Source organism: Podarcis melisellensis (genome assembly GCF_964234715.1).
Source record: "Podarcis melisellensis genome assembly, chromosome: 15".
NCBI lineage: Eukaryota > Metazoa > Chordata > Lepidosauria > Squamata > Lacertidae > Podarcis > Podarcis melisellensis.
In genome coordinates, this window is record NC_138532.1 from 9,704,103 (window position 1) to 9,721,001 (window position 16,899).

The following is a 16,899-nucleotide window of genomic DNA, read 5'->3' on the forward strand; positions in this document are numbered from 1 at the left end:
CAGCTCTCACTTCCATACATCCCTACTGGGAAAACCATAGCTTTAACTATACGGACCTTTTTTGGCAGGGTGATGCTCACAACAGCAAAGGATGGGGGCAAGGGATGAACTCCCATGCATGGCTTATAAAATTCGAGTTTACAAAACTATTGATGAACACTGCTGGTAAAAAGCAGTTCCCTCTGTTCTCTACAATGGAAGATCTACTTTGCGGGAAAGGCAAGCTGATGTCCTGCATCTGCGAACTGTTTAATCTTAATAAAATAAAATGAATATCTGTGCAATGTCTGGGCAGCTCATCACTAGTAGTGATCCTGCAAGCAAAGTAAGGGTGCATCTTTTATTAAGGACTCTGCTTGTTCATGTGGGAATGGCCATGCATCTCAACCAAGCTATTATTAGCAACAACAGTCACTACACCCCAGAATTAGTGGGCATTTCTTTCCACCAAATCCCAAACAGTCTCCTTTCCCAAAGCGAGATGTGCTATTTTGAAACCTTGGGATGTTGTGTGGTGTTGGCAATGGAGGAAGAGCAGTGACATAACAAGAGCACTGCCCAATCTAAGCAGAGGTGTTCCATCTACTTCATCATTCTGCTTCTGATAGCAGAGCCGCATCTACACAATACTGTGGATGCCAGACCTCTGTAATCCCTGGGTCCAGCATGTGCTAAAAGCTAATCAAGGCAGGCCAGCATCCTGAACCCCTGGGCCTGGCAAGTGTTAAAATAAGCCAGGCTAGCTTCCTGATGAAGCAATTGCCTGGTTGATGGACCACTAAGTGGGGGGGGGGCCTATGGGACTCATGACCACTGGATGTAGTGATGACTTAGATGATTTTAAAAGGGGATTATACCAGGGGTAGGCAACCTAAGGACCGTGGGCCTGATGTGGCCCAATTGCCTTCTAAATCTGGCCCGTGTACAGTCCGGGAATCAGTGTTTTAACATAAGTAGAATGTGTTCTTTTATTTAAAATGCATCTCTGGGTTATTTGCATGTTCAGACGCAGAAACCTTCCCCCTAAATAAATTCAAACTTGACTCAAATTTTTGGTTTGTTTTTGGTAGAATTTAGGCCACAACTTTATTGATTACAGAAAGTGAATGGTTGCATAGGCTCTGGTTCGACTAGCTCCCTGCCATGCAGGTAGCGCTGACCCTGGGTTCCAGCATAGGTCAGCCAAGGGTGAACACCTGGAAAAGTGGAAAGCCGGGAACAGGCTATCTCCGCCACCCAAATGTCCCCCTGGACTCAGGCACAGGCTCAACCCTCTCTCAGGGGTTGACCAAACCATCGAGTCCTTGAATTCCTTTCACGGAATACCCTTCACATAGGGATGGCGAGAGCGTTCTCCCACCCCTATCACCTGAACCAGAGCCTATCCACAACCTTACAAGTTGTGACGATTTGCTACGTGGCAGGCAAAACCCAAATGGCAACAGCCAATCAGACAAGTGGGGAAAATTCCTGCCGTGCCCCTGTCCCAACGACAGACGACACACGGCGGCTTAGCAAGGTCAAGTGCAAAGTCCTAAAAGTAGGGAGAGGTGGGTGGGTGTTCCGAATGCAGGCACCGAAAGAGGAAGCTCTGGGTCACGTGCATGGGCATAGATAGGTCCCTCAAACCATTTGGACTGCATCCCATTGGCCAGATTACACCCAGCTATGAGGGACCTACCAATCGGGTGTTGTGGCTGACCAATCGTACCCACCCACAACACAGGGAGTTGGTTGTCCAGGTCTCACTGCAGTATATGCCCTCTTTAAGGGAGGGCCCGATTTGTGGGGCATAGGAATTCATTCATCCCCCACCCCCCAAAAAAATATAGTCTGGCCCACCACATGGTCTATAAGGGACGGTGGACTGGCCCACAGCTGAAAAAGGTTGCTGATCCCTGGATTAGACAAATTCATGGAGAGACATGGCTACTCCCACCGTGACTCTGGGAAGCTGGCCTGCAGGATATTTAAGTATTTGTGATTGTTTATTGCTAACACACTCTTGCCTAGGATTGCTTGCTTCCTGCAGTGTCAAATGTTAATTGGTGTGGTTTTTAGCTGGTTCCTAGCCACTCTGAAAGCAGGATCCAAATTTAATAAGTAAACCAGTTCAAGGAAAGGGTGGTGCGTTCCATTTGGTCGCCTGAGGCAAAACAGGAACACACTGCTGTCTCCCTAACTTGGGTTGCGTGGCACCGACCATAGAGCAGAAGCAGTGGTGACGAGTCCCAGCGAGAACTTGCAAGATCTTGCTGAAGTCTCACAAGATCTCATGTGCTCAAGATTTCTTCAAGATCTTGACGGAAGCCGGCGCTGCTTCTCTACCAGTGGTTGAGGTGGCAGGGCAGATGGGGGCGCCCCAAATGGGCACTGCCTCTTGGGCTTCCACTGCCTGAGGCAGCTGCTTCACCCTGCCTCCTGAGCGGGCAGGCCCTGGTGGAGGGCCTGAAGAAATTTAGGGTTTGTTGAGCAAATTGCCCTTTTCATAAAAGGCATCTGCACCACCATTTGGATCCTGTCCTCTGCCATGCCCAGAGAGCAGATGCAGCCTGGAACACCTGAACTGTCCTCCAGCAAGGGAAACGGTTTTGGTTTTCAAGTGAGGCAGGCTGGATGCAGCTTCCGGCAAGCCCACTGTCCTCATACCCCACCCCAGAAAAAAACAAAACTTCTTCCTCCCTTTGCAACACTGGGCCTAGTCCTAGGCCCAGCCCAACCCGGACAAGTCCTGTGTAAATAAACATAACAAGAAGCTAGTCAATAACAGGAAACCAGCTAAGCAGAGCAGGCGGGAGACCCGTTTAGACAAGGCCCTGCAGCCCAGAAAATTTGTGTCCTGGGTCTGCTCTGTGATTCTGCCCTGCTGTTAATAGTAACAAGAAATTACTAGGGATGTTAATTACTAGCGGCTGAAATTAGGTAAAGAACAACTCCATGCTCCAATCTTAAAACCGACACCAGTTTATGATTTTTTTAATTTTTTTTAAAAAAAACCGTTGTGGAAATGTACCAGCATATTAGTGTAAATTTATCCTACTTTCCACAGCTTTGTCTGTTCTACACATTTTTGCAATGCATTTTAATTTACACTTTGTCCTAGTATATTCATTTTTGTACACGTTACTTGGCTGGAGGACTGCACTGCAAAAATTCAGGGAGCTGTGGATTTCAAAGGATTCCTGTGTTTCAGTTTCCCGGTTGCTTCAGGGAATGCCAGTTAGGTCAGTTTGACTTTAGTTGCAAGCTGAACTTAATTTCTTCCACGTCCTTAGAATTGACTAGTTTTGGGGAAGGGTCATGTGGGAAGAATAAGGAATTATCTCCTTGTCTTGTCGTGCATTTTGCTTTAGCTCACACTAGGAGTCTGCCTGCCAGATGGTGACTTCTCCAGCTGCCATTCCTGGGGTCTGAGGTGGTGATGACTAACCAAGAAAGGGATCTTGGGGCTCATGGTAGAGAGTGATAATAAAACATTGCCCCAATGTGGGGCAGCTGTGAAAATGGAGAATCCCATGCATTGAATTGATTGGAAATAGAACTGCCAATATCTTGAATCTCTCAAGACTTATGGAAATCTCTGGTTTTAGCCACATTGAAATAATGGGTACAATTCTGGTTGGTTGTGGCTAGGGTTATTCTGCCCTTTGATCGTCACGCAGCACTGTTTCCTTTCTGCTGCAGTTTGTATTCTGCCACAAACTGCATTATTCGTCTCACTGTCTGCTGTGGTGAAATTACACAATTTACGTAATTTATGTACATAGTTAAATAAATTACATTGTTCTGCCCTTTTCATTTCAATGAAAGGTACAAACAATGACAATTGGGTGTGTGGGGTGGGCATAATCTATTAGGTATCATTTACGAACTGAAAGGAGCAACAACAGAGTATATACCTATCATTTTTTACTGGAGTGATTTCTGTTCAAATTGCGGGACAAATAAGAGAACACCAGCAATTTTTGCTCCCGTTTCTGTTTCTGTCAGAATTCTCCAACATCCTTAGTTGTGTCTTCCAAGTAAGGATACAGGATGCTGGACTGAAGGGACAACCTGATCTAGGTGGGCTTTCCTTATGCTTTTGGAATCTCTGGTTGTAGCACCTGGATGGCAAACATCGTGGCTGAAAGCCATAGTTCTATAACTTAATCTTAGAAACTGAAGCTAAGCAGCAAATTTGACATGTCCGTGGAGACCCATGAATGAATTCGACCCTGTAGTGTCTTTTCCTGTGAAGTAGCTGGATATTGTGAACGTAGGAAACTGCTTTATAGACCTTTAACCCATCTAACTCAGTATTGTCCACTCAGCACTAGACCTTCGGGGTCTGGAAATGCAGTACCCTCTGCATACAAAGCCATGACCTTAGAAGCTTGGTAGATAAGGGGAAGAGCTTATCAGTAAAGGTAAAGATAAAGGTACCCCTGCCCGTACGGGCCAGTCTTGACAGACTCTGGGGTTGTGCGAGCTTATCAGTAGAGGATTTTAAAAGCACACGCACACAATCACGTTCCTGACTCAGTGGAAACAGGGACTGAATGCGGCCGTCCAAGCCTTTCTATCTGGCCCTTGGAATTCCCCATAGTCCTCACAGCTGCACTGCCTACTGGCCCTGCATTATACCCTCCTTTATGGTTTGTTTCTGGCTCAAATGTGCCCTTGAGCCCTGGCCATGCTTCGCGCTTACCTGGGTGGGGAGGGTAGAGTGAGCTGTGCATTATTAACTAGCTTACTGCGTGAAAGCAGGATTTGATTCATTCCTCTGCCCGTGTTTGCAAGTGGCCCTGCCCACCACTGGCATGTGACCCCTAGAAGGGTGCGAGTGTGGCCCCTGGACTGAAAGATGTTCCCCAGCTCTGGTCTAGAGCTACATCTGCCAGGCATCAACCCAGAAACCATGCCTCTGCCTTCTTAAAAGGACTCCATTAAGGAAAGCCTTGCTTGGGGGAAGAAGGAGGAACTGTATCTTTGCACGCAGGAGGCTTGAAGCTCAATCCTCGCTCTTGACTCTCCGGTTCAAAGTCTCAGGCCCCAGGGCTGGGAAGGAACGCCGCCTCTGCTGCTTGCAAGAGCAAATGACCTCCATGGTCAGTAAAACTGCATAGAAGTTGCAAGCCAAGAGGGGACATAGTAAGTGCATTCTGACCTCCCCTCCCCGACTCATTCTGCTCCCCCTCCTGTCCTGCCTCCAAGATAAGAGGATGGGCGGAGGGATCCGGGAAGGAAATGCTGGGTCTCCATCCTCTCTCGCTGCCTTGGACCTTTTTCAAGGCACAGGCAGGATCTGTCTCTGCGCTGACGCTTGGCAAACCCGACTTGGTGTTTTGTTTTGTTTAAATCTCCCCCCACCTCTTGCTTGCCCCCCCCCCACCTCCGGCTCCATTTTGCGTTCCAAGTGAAATTGCATCTGATGTGTTTGAGTCTCTTTTGAAAGTGGGACTGCCGAGGCCCCTTAATTGTTTAGGCGCCTTGGAAAGAAAGTTTCCCCATTGCTGCTGTTATCTTTCAAGTCCATGTTTTTTTCATTAACATAGTTCCCCTTTTAAACAAATGAGCCAAAATCCTCTCTCTCTTCCTCCCTCCCTCTTTCTGTGTGTGTGTCATACAAACGGAGACCCCACAGGCAGATGCTGGAAACGGATCGGCATAGGGTAGCTTTCCCAACCTAGTGCCCCTAAGGTGCTGCTAGACTCCTGACTCCCATTAGCGCTGGTCAGTGTGGCCCCTGGTAGAGCAACAGGTCAGGGGTGAGGGTTTTGTTTCAGTGTGCAGTTTGACACAAAATCTGGAGTTTGGAGGGAAACCTTATTCTGCTCTGGTCAGACCTCACCTGGAGTACTGTGTCCAGTTCTGGGCACCACAGTTCAAGAAGGACACTGACAGACTGGAACGTGTCCAGAGGAGGGCAACCAAAATGGTCAAAGGCCTGGAAACAATGCCTTATGAGGAACGGCTAAGGGAGCTGGGCATGTTTAGCCTGGAGAAGAGGAGGTTAAGGGGTGATATGATAGCCATGTTCAAATATATAAAAGGATGTCACATAGAGGAGGGAGAAAGGTTGTTTTCTGCTGTTCCAGAGAAGCAGACACGGAGCAATGGATCCAAACTACAAGAAAGAAGATTCCACCTAAACATTAGGAAGAACTTCCTGACAGTAAGAGCTGTTCGACAGTGGAATTTGCTGCCAAGGAGTGTGGTGGAGTCTCCTTCTTTGGAGGTCTTTAAGCAGAGGCTTGACAACCATATGTCAGGAGTGCTCTGATGGTGTTTCCTGCTTGGCAGGGGGTTGGACTCAATGGCCCTTGTGGTCTCTTCCAATTCTATGATTCTATGGTGCTTTTGGACAGCTGATAATGTGCAGCTTGAAATATGGGAAGGAAACTAGGCATGTTAGGCGTGTTGTGTTTGCTAACTGTTTACATCACAGGGACAACATGTACACAGATTGTAGCTTGCATAGCTCAGTTTGTAGAGCAAAATAATCTCAATCTCAGGGTTATGCATTTGAGCCCCTCGTTGGGTGAAAGGTTCCTACATTGCAGGGGGGCTGGATTAGATGACAGTTGTGGTCTCTTCCAACTCTGCAATTCTATGAATCTATGAAATTATATAGGGACGCGGGTGGCGCTGTGGGTTAAACCACAGAGCCTAGGACTTGCAGATGAGAAGCTTGGCAGTTCGAATCCCTGCGACAGAGTGAGCTCCCGTTGCTCGGTCCCTGCTCCTGCCAACCTAGCAGTTCGAAAGCACCTCAAACTGCAAGTAGATAAATAGGTACCACTCCAGCGGGAAGGTAAACGGCGTTTCCGTGCGCTGCTCTGGCGGCTTAGTCATGCTGGCCACATGACCAGGAAGCTGTACACCGGCTCCCTCGGCCAATAAAGCGAGATGAGCGCTGCAACCCCAGAGTCTGTCACGACTGGACCTAATGGTCAGGGGTCCCTTTACTTTTACCTTATGAAATTATATAAGGGTGGAATGTACTGCTTTAAACAAACTGCCATATAAACCACCTTATTTCGGGACGGAAGCTCCTCGTCCTCACCTTCATCTGCAGACCCATAACGCTTTTCCGTATCCTTCAATACCATCAAAGCGCTCCTTGTTTTGTGGCTGCTACTTACTGAACTGAGAAAAATTCATAAATGAATTGTCAGTGTCAATGGATATTAGTTAGGCCTGTCTGCTATGGAAAAACCAACCCCAGGTACAGGGTGTAAGCTTAACACAGGAGCAATGTGTTGATATGCTTAGCTCCCCCCTGGTTTTTTTCAGTGTGGGGTGTCTGATGGGGAATTTGCTACAACTGGAAAAATCTGCTTTTTACAAACCTGCGGGGGGTGGGGGGTGAATTTGTGCAGTCTCAGTGGATTTCTTTCTCCCAGCCTTGCAACACTTTCTAGCCAGTTGTCTTGCTTAACCTCCATGCAGGTCATAGAGCTGCCTGCTCTTATTTTGTTTAGCCCCTGTTATCTGCACCTCTAACCCTACTTGACTCTTTGGCCTCATAAACATTGCTGGGGTGGGTTTTGTTTACTGCCAAAGTCAATGCAGCCGATGGCACAAAAGCTATTAAGGTTCTGGTAACGGGTTGGCTGAGGCTTAATGCAAGGCAAAGGGAGCCTCCAGAATGCCGCTGCTTTCGGGTGGGGATTCAGTCCCATACTGGCACATCCAGGCTGCTCTATTACTGTTGATGGGGTGGGGGTGTCTTGCACAACAAACCAGCTTCCCTCAAAGACCTGACTTTTTGTGACTAAGAAACTGATGGGAAAATGCACTGGATTTTTTGGGTTAACACTTGCTTTGACGCTATGCTGTCTAACCTCCCCGCAAACCAATCAGAATGAATGTTCTTTACCGGTAAATAGCCGGTTTCCCTGCAAACAATTCAGGATAGTGCTCAATGAAAGGTTTATCTGGAAGCATCCTAATATGGCAACCTCTAACCACCACCTGCAGTATTGCATCCCGTTCTCCAGCTGCAAGAATCCTTCCATTGGTCTGCACAGACAGCAAAAAATGGCAATTGCATGGATTATTTGACTCATCCTATTGATTGGATAGCTCAGCTGATTAGAGCATGGTGCTAGTTGCCTATTCTTGCTTTTCAGGGGGTTGGACTAGATGATCCTTAGGGTCCCTTCCAGCTCCACACTTCTGTGATACTATGAAGCAGTGGAAGAGGGTTTGTGGGAAGCTAACGGATATCCAAAGCTACGTCTCTGATGAAGAATACAAGGGGGGAGGCGGTCTGAGCTTGAAGCTTTAGTGGGAATGAGAGGGTCAAGGATATTCTTTCCAAGCCATAAAGATGCAGATTCCTTCTCTTGGACGCTGGCAGCAGATCAGTCAGGATGCTGATTTTTATCTCGGCTGCCTGGGTCCTTGCCTTTTTTGGGAGGTGATCTGGATGTTATGGCAGAAACTTGGATCACCCAAAGTTATCTAAAAACCAGGCAAAGCTTTCACTTTCCACCTTGTGAACATGTCTTCCCATCTGTGTATGCAGCGGTACACCTGGTACATCTGTTCTCTCTGTTTTCACTGCAATGGCTGGATTGCTGAGCATTCATGGGGTGGGGCAGCTTTCAGATAGGGGTGGGGAACCTTAGGCCCAGGGGCCAAATGCCTGGCCTCTGGGTCTCTGCACAAGCCATGCCCCTCACCACCTTCCTTGGCTGAAAAGTGCCCTTGAACTCAGATCAAGACTTTTGCTTGCCTGGATGGAGGTCGTTTGTGTGTGTGTGTAGAAAGTAGCCTACTGTACAAAGGGGAAATTTACATTCATGGTGTTAAGTTGTGGGTGAACATATCACAGCGACACAGTGATTCTTCAAACAGCTCTTGTTTATTCACAGGCCAGAACAGAACTGAACTGAAGGGTTCAGCCAGCCTACTTATATAGAACTCCACTAGAACGCAACAGTAACCATTTTCTGTAACCATCCAATCACTCAACGTCACTTTCAATCCCTTATTTGCATGTGTGGACCTGAGTGAAAACTATCTACAGTATCCCCCTGCTGGCCCAGGGTGTGAACTTCAGTACATAACACAAGGCTCCACTCACTTTTGCCTCTGGCGCCACCTCTGGCATGTTGCCTCCCCTCCAAGTGGGTCACGCAGGAGGGAACCTGGTGTTCAGCCTGAAAAAGTTTCCCTACCCCTGCTTTAAGAGGGTGATATGGATGCACTAGTGATTTGTTTAGCTATCCAAAGCTGACTTTAACTGAATAAGGTGGTTGCTCTATAACTCTTGCCGTTTTTAGCTGTGGCCCTCCTGATGTTCTTGGACTCCAGCTCCCATCGCCCGTGACCTTTGGCCACGCTGGCTGGACCTGAAGGGAAGTGGAGTTCAACAATAGCTGGAGGGCCACAGGTTCCCTGGACCTGTCAGAGTGGGTGCAAACCTGCTGGCCACACCCATCCCTTGCCGATGCATCTGCTTGCCACATACCTTGCTCAACAAGCATTCAATGCTGGTGCTAAAAGAACTGCGTTTGCACAGGGCTCTTTCAGTCCATTTGGGGACATTGGCCAATCCAGCGAAGGAGCCCTTGACAGGCGCCACCCCTTTCTTACTAATGCTGAATGCGCAGCTGCCAGGGGGCATGGTCAGCAAGGGCTTCCTTTACATCCCTTCTTGTGTTCTTTGAATGCATGTGAAGGTTCATTTGCAGAGCGTCTTCCTTCATTACTCATTTTAGATCAGAAGTGTGCATGCATTATGCTCCTGAAATGCCACTGTGTACTCTAACACACTAAACTGTGGAAGATCTCTTCATTTGAATTTAAGGTGGTCAAGAAAGGCACTCGTGCAGTTCTGAAATTGTGGTTAGTGGTCATTTTGTAGCATTCTGGACTTTTGGAAGGAGTTCAGCCGTGGAGCATTAGTTTTTCATGAAGAAAGTTCCAGGTTCAGACTCTGACTACAGCTGGGAGAGAACCGGCCTGAAATACTGAGCTCAGTCAAAGGCATCTTCTGATAGCTTCCAAGGGAGCACCTGAAGGCAAGGGATTCGACAGTGGAATTTGCTGCCAAGGAGTGTGGTGGAGTCCAGTGGCGTAGCGTGGGTTGTCAGCACCCGGGGCAAGGCAAGTAATTTGTGCCCCCTAACCCCTAACCTGCCGTCGCTGCCAGTTTCTTCTTGCTGCTGCCTGGTCTGGTCTGGTGTGGTTCTCTCCCGCGCTCAGCGCTGCGCTGGGCGGCCGCTGCACTGTCCCTCCCCCAGATAGTCCCTCGCTCTCTCTCCGCACCGCACGCCTGGCACCCACCCCCTCCACAGTGGGCGGCGGCGCGGATTGGATTCACACAGCCAGCACTGCAGTGAGAGAGAGTGAGTGAGCCAGTTAGGGGCAGAGAGCTGCGAGTGCGAGCGCCCCCCCCCAGATGTTGCGCCCGGTGCGGCCAGCCCCCCCCCTGCACCCCCCATGCTATGCCACTGGTGGAGTCTCCTTCTTTGGAGGTCTTTAAGCAGAGGCTTGACAACCATATGTCAGGAGTGCTCTGATGGTGTTTCCTGCTTGGCAGGGGGCTGGACTCAATGGCCCTTGTGGTCTCTTCCAACTCTATGATTGGCCCTTTTTATTCTGCTGGCTCAGGGAAAAGAGGATGGGAGGTAACTTGGCCTGGCTGGGGGGTGGGCACGTTCCCTGGCCTGTGTTGGAATGACCCAACAAAGGAAGATGTTTTCACAGTTTGGCGATAGGCATAACTACGCATGTGTCAGCGGCAAAGGAAGTACTTAGCATAACCAATAAGGGGGAAATAGAGGTCAGGCTTTCCTATTGTTCAGAGAGGAAATTCCATCTGCAGTTGCCAGACAGGACACCACCTATTGCCAGCTGCTCTGGGGCCATGCGTAGTTTATATATTAAGATACATGCTGCAGGCACGTGAAGTTGAAGCTGGGCCAATCGCGACTGACGAGGGCTGGAACTTGGTTGGCAGAGCATGCAGAAGATCTTGGGTTCGATCCCCAGCATCTCCAGGCGGGGCTGGGAGAGACCCCTGTCTGAAAAACCTGGAGAGAGAAACCTGGTCGCTGTAGACAATATTGATCAAGATGGACAAAGGGTCTGGTTTGGTATAAGGCAGCTTCCTTATATCAGAAAAGGAATAGGCTCCCAGAGCAAAGGTTTCGTCTCAGGGGCAGGAAACCTTTCCCCCCCTGAGATCCACATTCTTTTGTGGAAAGCCTCGCGGGGGCCACCAATGGTCAGGGGCCAAAGGCAAAACTGGGCAGAGCACTGGATGTGACTTATGTACAATAGGTGGTATTCCAGCCACGCAAAGAGGAAGAGGCTTCTACACTCTCATGCACACATCTCCCCATCTTCTTCCTAGGCAAGCTATAGAGGCATTTTGTCAGTTCATGTACACAGTTCAAGAACAGCTTAAGGAAGGGGTGGAGGAGGGCCAGTGATCTGTGCAATCTGGACAGGCTGGGGGGAGCTGGGAGGGTCAGAGAGAGAGTTATGGTGGGTCACATTTGGCCTTCAGGCCTCAGGATGCCCACTCCTGCTTTATACCTAGGAGGTGTTTTTTGGCACCCTCCTCCCGGAAGAAGTGTTTTGCTTTCAATTGCTGCTAGCAGAGTTTGTATTTAGTGACCCTTTATTACATGAGGTTGAAGTCCATAATCACCAATGTGGGGCCTTTAAAGAAATAAATATCATTTCTGTTTCCACACATACCTGAAAAACCGTTTTCTCGAGTGCATCTTTAAAACACCCTTTGGCAGCCATCAGTATTACCTGTGTGTACCTTGTCAGATTTTTGCTGTAGCTGAGAGTAGGAAAGCCCCCGCCCTAAACCTTCCCGGTAGAACCCAAAAGCCGGTTGATGGGAGCCAAGGTTGTTTCCTTTGGGATGACCCAAGGGGATGGCTTCTCTCTTTGCGCAGTGACACAGTGGCATCGCTGTGATGGCTGCCAAAGAGCCTATTGAGAAAGTGGCCTTGCTTAAAAGGGTGACGTCGAGAGTCTGAAGTGGCTTCTGACTGCAAGCTGTCTAAAGCTCAGGGGCTGCTTGATGGCCCTCGATGGTGGAAGGCAGTGTCTGCGAGGGCTAATTGCTCATTAAAAAAGCTTTTAATGAGCATCTGGGAGAATTGGTGGCTGCTCTTCCTTTCTCCCCCTCCTTTCAGCATGGCTGCCTTCCTGCTCGTTGGGCCTGAGGCCAAAAGAAGGCCCTTTTTGTGGTAAGCTAAACTGTTTACTTTGGGACAAAGAGGTCTGAAAAGCCCTCAGCCCTGGCTGCTGCCAAAATGCTGAACTGGGACGGGGACACTTGACCTGCAAACTTGTGAGATGAAGGAACTCTGCTGGACAGAGAGCAGATCTCAGCAGCGTGGTTGAGCAGAGCGCTTTGGCATATGGCTGAACGTGTGGAGAACTAGCATTGACGCACGCTGAGGACTAGCTGTCTGGAAATGGTTTTTACCTTTTTGTACCATACAATTAAAGTTAATGTTGTTAGCCCTTCTTGTATGAATTTTGAAGAACACCAGTGCTAGCAATGTGCGCTAACCAGATGTTAACAAGGTATTCCTCAAGGGCAGAATAAGGAATAGTGATTTATACCGGGCGCAATTAGAAGGAAATCAGGAGTCTTCCCACTTCACAAGGACAGTGGGAGAATATACATGTAGCACATTGTGCTTTGGCTTTACCCCATCACAGTTTGCCACCACACGATTGGGAAGCGCTGTAGCTCAGTGGTACAGTATCTACCTTGCATGCGGAAGGACCCAAGTTGCATCTCCAGGTAGGGCTGCGAGAGACCCATGCCTAAAATCTTGGAGAGCTGCTCTGACTTGGTACAGCAGACTTTACCCTGCCCAATCCTGAACTAAGGTGCCGGCAGCAGTACTGTGGTAGAGAAGATGCTGGAAAGGCAGTGAAGGACTTTTAAGCAGACCTGTTGAGATCCTTCCTCTCTCATAATATAGAACCTTTGGTCATCCAGGGAAGCTGAATGGTGGGAGATCCAGGGCAGATGAAGGAAACTACTTCTTCACACATAGTTTAAGTGTGGGATTTCCCACCATATGAGGTGGTGATGGCTGCCATCTTGGATTAAGAGAAATTCATGCAGAAGGAAGGTATCAATGGGTGAGTCATGGTGGCTCTCTGTTACTTCCAAGCTCAGAGGACAACAGCTGCAAGAGGGCTTTCCTTCTAATTATGCTAGCTTTTTAGTTGATTATCTTGTGTTTCTTCCAGCATCACTGAAAGAAACCGAGATCTTGATTTATATCTCCATTTATTTCAATGTAATTGGTTAATTAATCAGTAAATGGGATAAAGGGCAGGCAATTTTTTACTATTTTAAATGATCACATTCTTTTATTTATAAAAGAATTGTGGTACATATTGCAATAATTTATATTAGTATAGTAGCATATCCTTATCTAGATAATAGATCTCTAGCCAGTTAACTTCAACAAACAGAAGGTAATATTTTCCCAGCTGAAATAGTAATAGAAAGCATTTAAATGAATGAATAAATGAAACAACAATATATAGGATAAAGGAAATTCAGATTAGTAATATTAGCCACATATGCACAATAATAATGAGTAGGAACACCACTTAGCATAAATTTGGGGAGAAGATCAGAAAATTGTAACTTTTTTTTACAGTTCTGAAACCTTTTTGTAATTCTAGGGTTCCAGAGACAGAAGAATTGGGAGATGTTGATAGTTTTAAACCATTAGAAAATGTCTAACCTTCTGAGAGACAAATTGTTTGAGAGTAAAACACAAATCCATCTCTGATCCATCTGTGCCTGTGAGCAGCCTGTTCCCGTCCTTTGCCGATGGATTTGCACCCCCCGCCCTGCACTGCGATGCCCATCCAAGCCCCATTGAACTAACTGCATGAATCTTCTGGGCTGAATGGGCGAGCTCACCCTCATCTGGGACCACCATTTAGGCACAGATGCTAATGACAACCATTGGCTCAGGGACAAGACTATAAAAATACTTTGAACCTTGTATGCATTAGATGGCAACAGGCCACCCAGACATAGTTTGAATTCCTCAACTGCAACGTCTCTGTACTCCAATCTGTTTCCATTCCGCACTGCTTTACAAGTGTACATTATATTTTGAATGGAAACCATGAGCAATAAGCGTTCAAAACCACCGCCACCGCTACGATCATAAGCCTTCCCAGCAGATGTGTGTTGAATGCGGTAATGGATACAGGGGAAGTACTGGGTGGGATACATTAATATGTGCTGGGAGTGTGTAGTCCAGGCTTTGCCAAACTGGTGCCCACCAGCTGCTTTGGATTACAGGTTCCCATCAGATCCAAGTAGCATGACTGTGCTGCCTGGGGCTGATGGGACTTGTAGTTCCCAATAGCTGGACAACACCAGCTTGTCAATGAAAGTCAACCAATCGATTTTATTGTGTATAGCAGGCGTAGGCAAACTCGGCCCTGCAGATGTTTTTTGGGACTACAATTCCCATCATCCCTGACCACTGGTCCTGTTAGCTAGGGATCATGGGAGTTGTAGTCCCAAAACATCCGCAGGGCCGAGTTTGCCTATGCCTGGTGTATAGCCAAAGGCATTTACAATGTACAGCAGGGGATGAGAGCAAGGCTTTCCTCTGAAATCACACAACATGACCTGTAAAAGTTGACAGCATAAAGATTTACAGCATAAAGATTTAAAACCAGGAAGCACTGACATATCTAGACTGGAGCTTCTTAGTTGTCAATGGCTGTTGGAGTCCATTAAAAAGACCGTCGCATTCACTGTTCAGTCTTATAGAGAAGTCTGTGTCTGTTGTTCCTAGTTCTGTGACTGCAAAATGTTGCTATGGATCACTCTTCTGCTGACGTGGAAGCAAACATCTGGAAGAGCACTTTGCAAATCGGCCTATATATAACTGTTAAGTAGCTGGGTGGGGCATCTTCCTATAGACTGCTATGCCGTACACTTTCCCTATAGCCTTTGTACCATTCCCTACTCTCCTGCCCCCCTTGCTAACTGGGGTGTGGCTAATGAATCCATCACTAAGGACCACACACCTAGTCCACCCCTTTAAGCCCTGGATGCTTGGTTAACGCAGGAAGAATAACCCTCTCTCTCTCTCCCCTCCCTCCCTCTTTCCCCAGGATTTTGAGCAACAACAAGATAGCAACTCTGAAGAATGGCTCTTTTTTCGGACTTCGTGCTCTCGAGAAGCTGTAAGTGCCTTTCTGTGCCATTGTGTACTCTGGGCAGTTCTGGGCCCTTAATGAAGGGCTGAGGAATTAGTGACCAAAATACAACAAAATTGAAGTCTGGGCTGTGTGTGTGTGTGTGTGTGTGTGTGTAGGAATTTTAATTGCCACAGCGAGAACTAGAGTGACGAGAGAGAGAGAGAGAGAGAGAGAGAGAGAGAGAGAGAGAGAGAGAGAGAGAATGTGGAAGCTGTTACATTTTGGAATTCTTAGTAAAGCAAATGAAGGATGTGTTTGAGGCCACAGCTTCAAAGATCTGTACTGCGCAATGAGTCTGAACTGCTGTTTATGTGGTTCCTTCCAAGTTGCTGGACTGTATCCCACAAAAGATTGTGGTGCAATAAATTAAATTGTGAGCCTTTTAGGTACCACAAAACACTCTGCCCGCCTGCCCCTCTTATATCCTGGGTATCAACCTGGGAGTATCATGTGCTGAAAGTTCATTGTCCAAAAAACCCAGGGGTCAGCTGGACATGATGCTGAGCCGTTCTGTAGATGGCAGATTCCCAGTGATGGGAGTGCATGGTTTGGGGTGAATTGCAGCTTATTTTGGCATGCAAACACCAGCCCTTTATTCAGGCTGCTTGTGCCCTCTGTGGAATTCTTCCTACTGGACCAACCTCTACCGCTTCAGAGAACAACTTTGAACATAGAATTGTAGAGTTGGAAGGAAGAGCCGAGGGTCTTCTCGTCCAACCCACTGCAATGCAGGAATCTCAACTAAAGCATCCATGACAGATAGCCATTCAACCTCTGCTTAAAAACCTCTAAGAAAGGAGAGTCCATCACCTCTCATGGGAGACTGTTCCATGCTTTTACTGCCAGAAAGCTAGCCCTGATGTTTAGTTACAATCTCCTTTCCTGTTTGGACAGCAGCTAAGATAAGAACCCAATCTAAATCACACACCCCCCTCAAAAAGCAACTGGACCCCTCCAAACTGGGGGTTTTGCGAGAGTCTTCTGTTGATGCAATAATAGTCCTTTACAGTGGTACCTCAGGTTACAGACGCTTCAGGTTACAGACGCTTCAGGTTACAGACTCCGCTAACCCAGAAATAGTGCTTCAGGTTAAGAACTTTGCTTCAGGATGAGAACAGAAATTGTGCTCCGGCGGTGCGGCGGCAGCAGGAGGCCCCATTAGCTAAAGTGGTGCTTCAGGTTAAGAACAGTTTCAGGTTAAGAACAAACCTCTGGAACGAATTAAGTACTTAACCCGAGGTACCACTGTATTGATGGATTTATACTGGACCATTCACACACAATTCCATTTTACTAGTTGTTCTGTACCGGTTCCCCATTGATGTTGCAATAATCCTGTCTAGAGGTGGGGACTATTGCACTACAGAGCAACGAAAATGGAACAATAACAACAACAAAAATGTTTGAGGTGTGAAGAGTTGCAGGGGTTCATTAGGAAGTTACGGGACAAAGCAGTGGGCCCGCTCCAAAACTTTGTTGCAAACACAAATGGTATTGAAAGCAGGGTTGTGTGTAACTTCCTCAATACCATATTGATCGCAGATCATCGTGAGTGCATGATAAACAGGATGTTTGGAGGGGCCCACTGCTGAGCCTCCTGGGGGAAAACACACACAAGCACGTTGCAGGTGTTTTCCTACTCTAGCAGAGGTAATGGCAGCTGTGGGAGGGAGT

General features: G+C 47.6%; 1 protein-coding gene across 1 annotated transcript in view; it reads left to right on the forward strand.

Moving 5' to 3' along the window:
• ADGRA2 (adhesion G protein-coupled receptor A2) overlaps positions 1-16,899 on the forward strand; it is a 107,666-nt gene that overhangs the window by 23,591 nt on the left and 67,176 nt on the right. Inside the window, exon 2 of the mRNA XM_081890851.1 lies at positions 15,139-15,210. Within this exon, the coding sequence (XP_081746977.1) occupies positions 15,139-15,210 (72 nt within the window). The remainder of the gene's footprint in view (positions 1-15,138; positions 15,211-16,899) is intronic.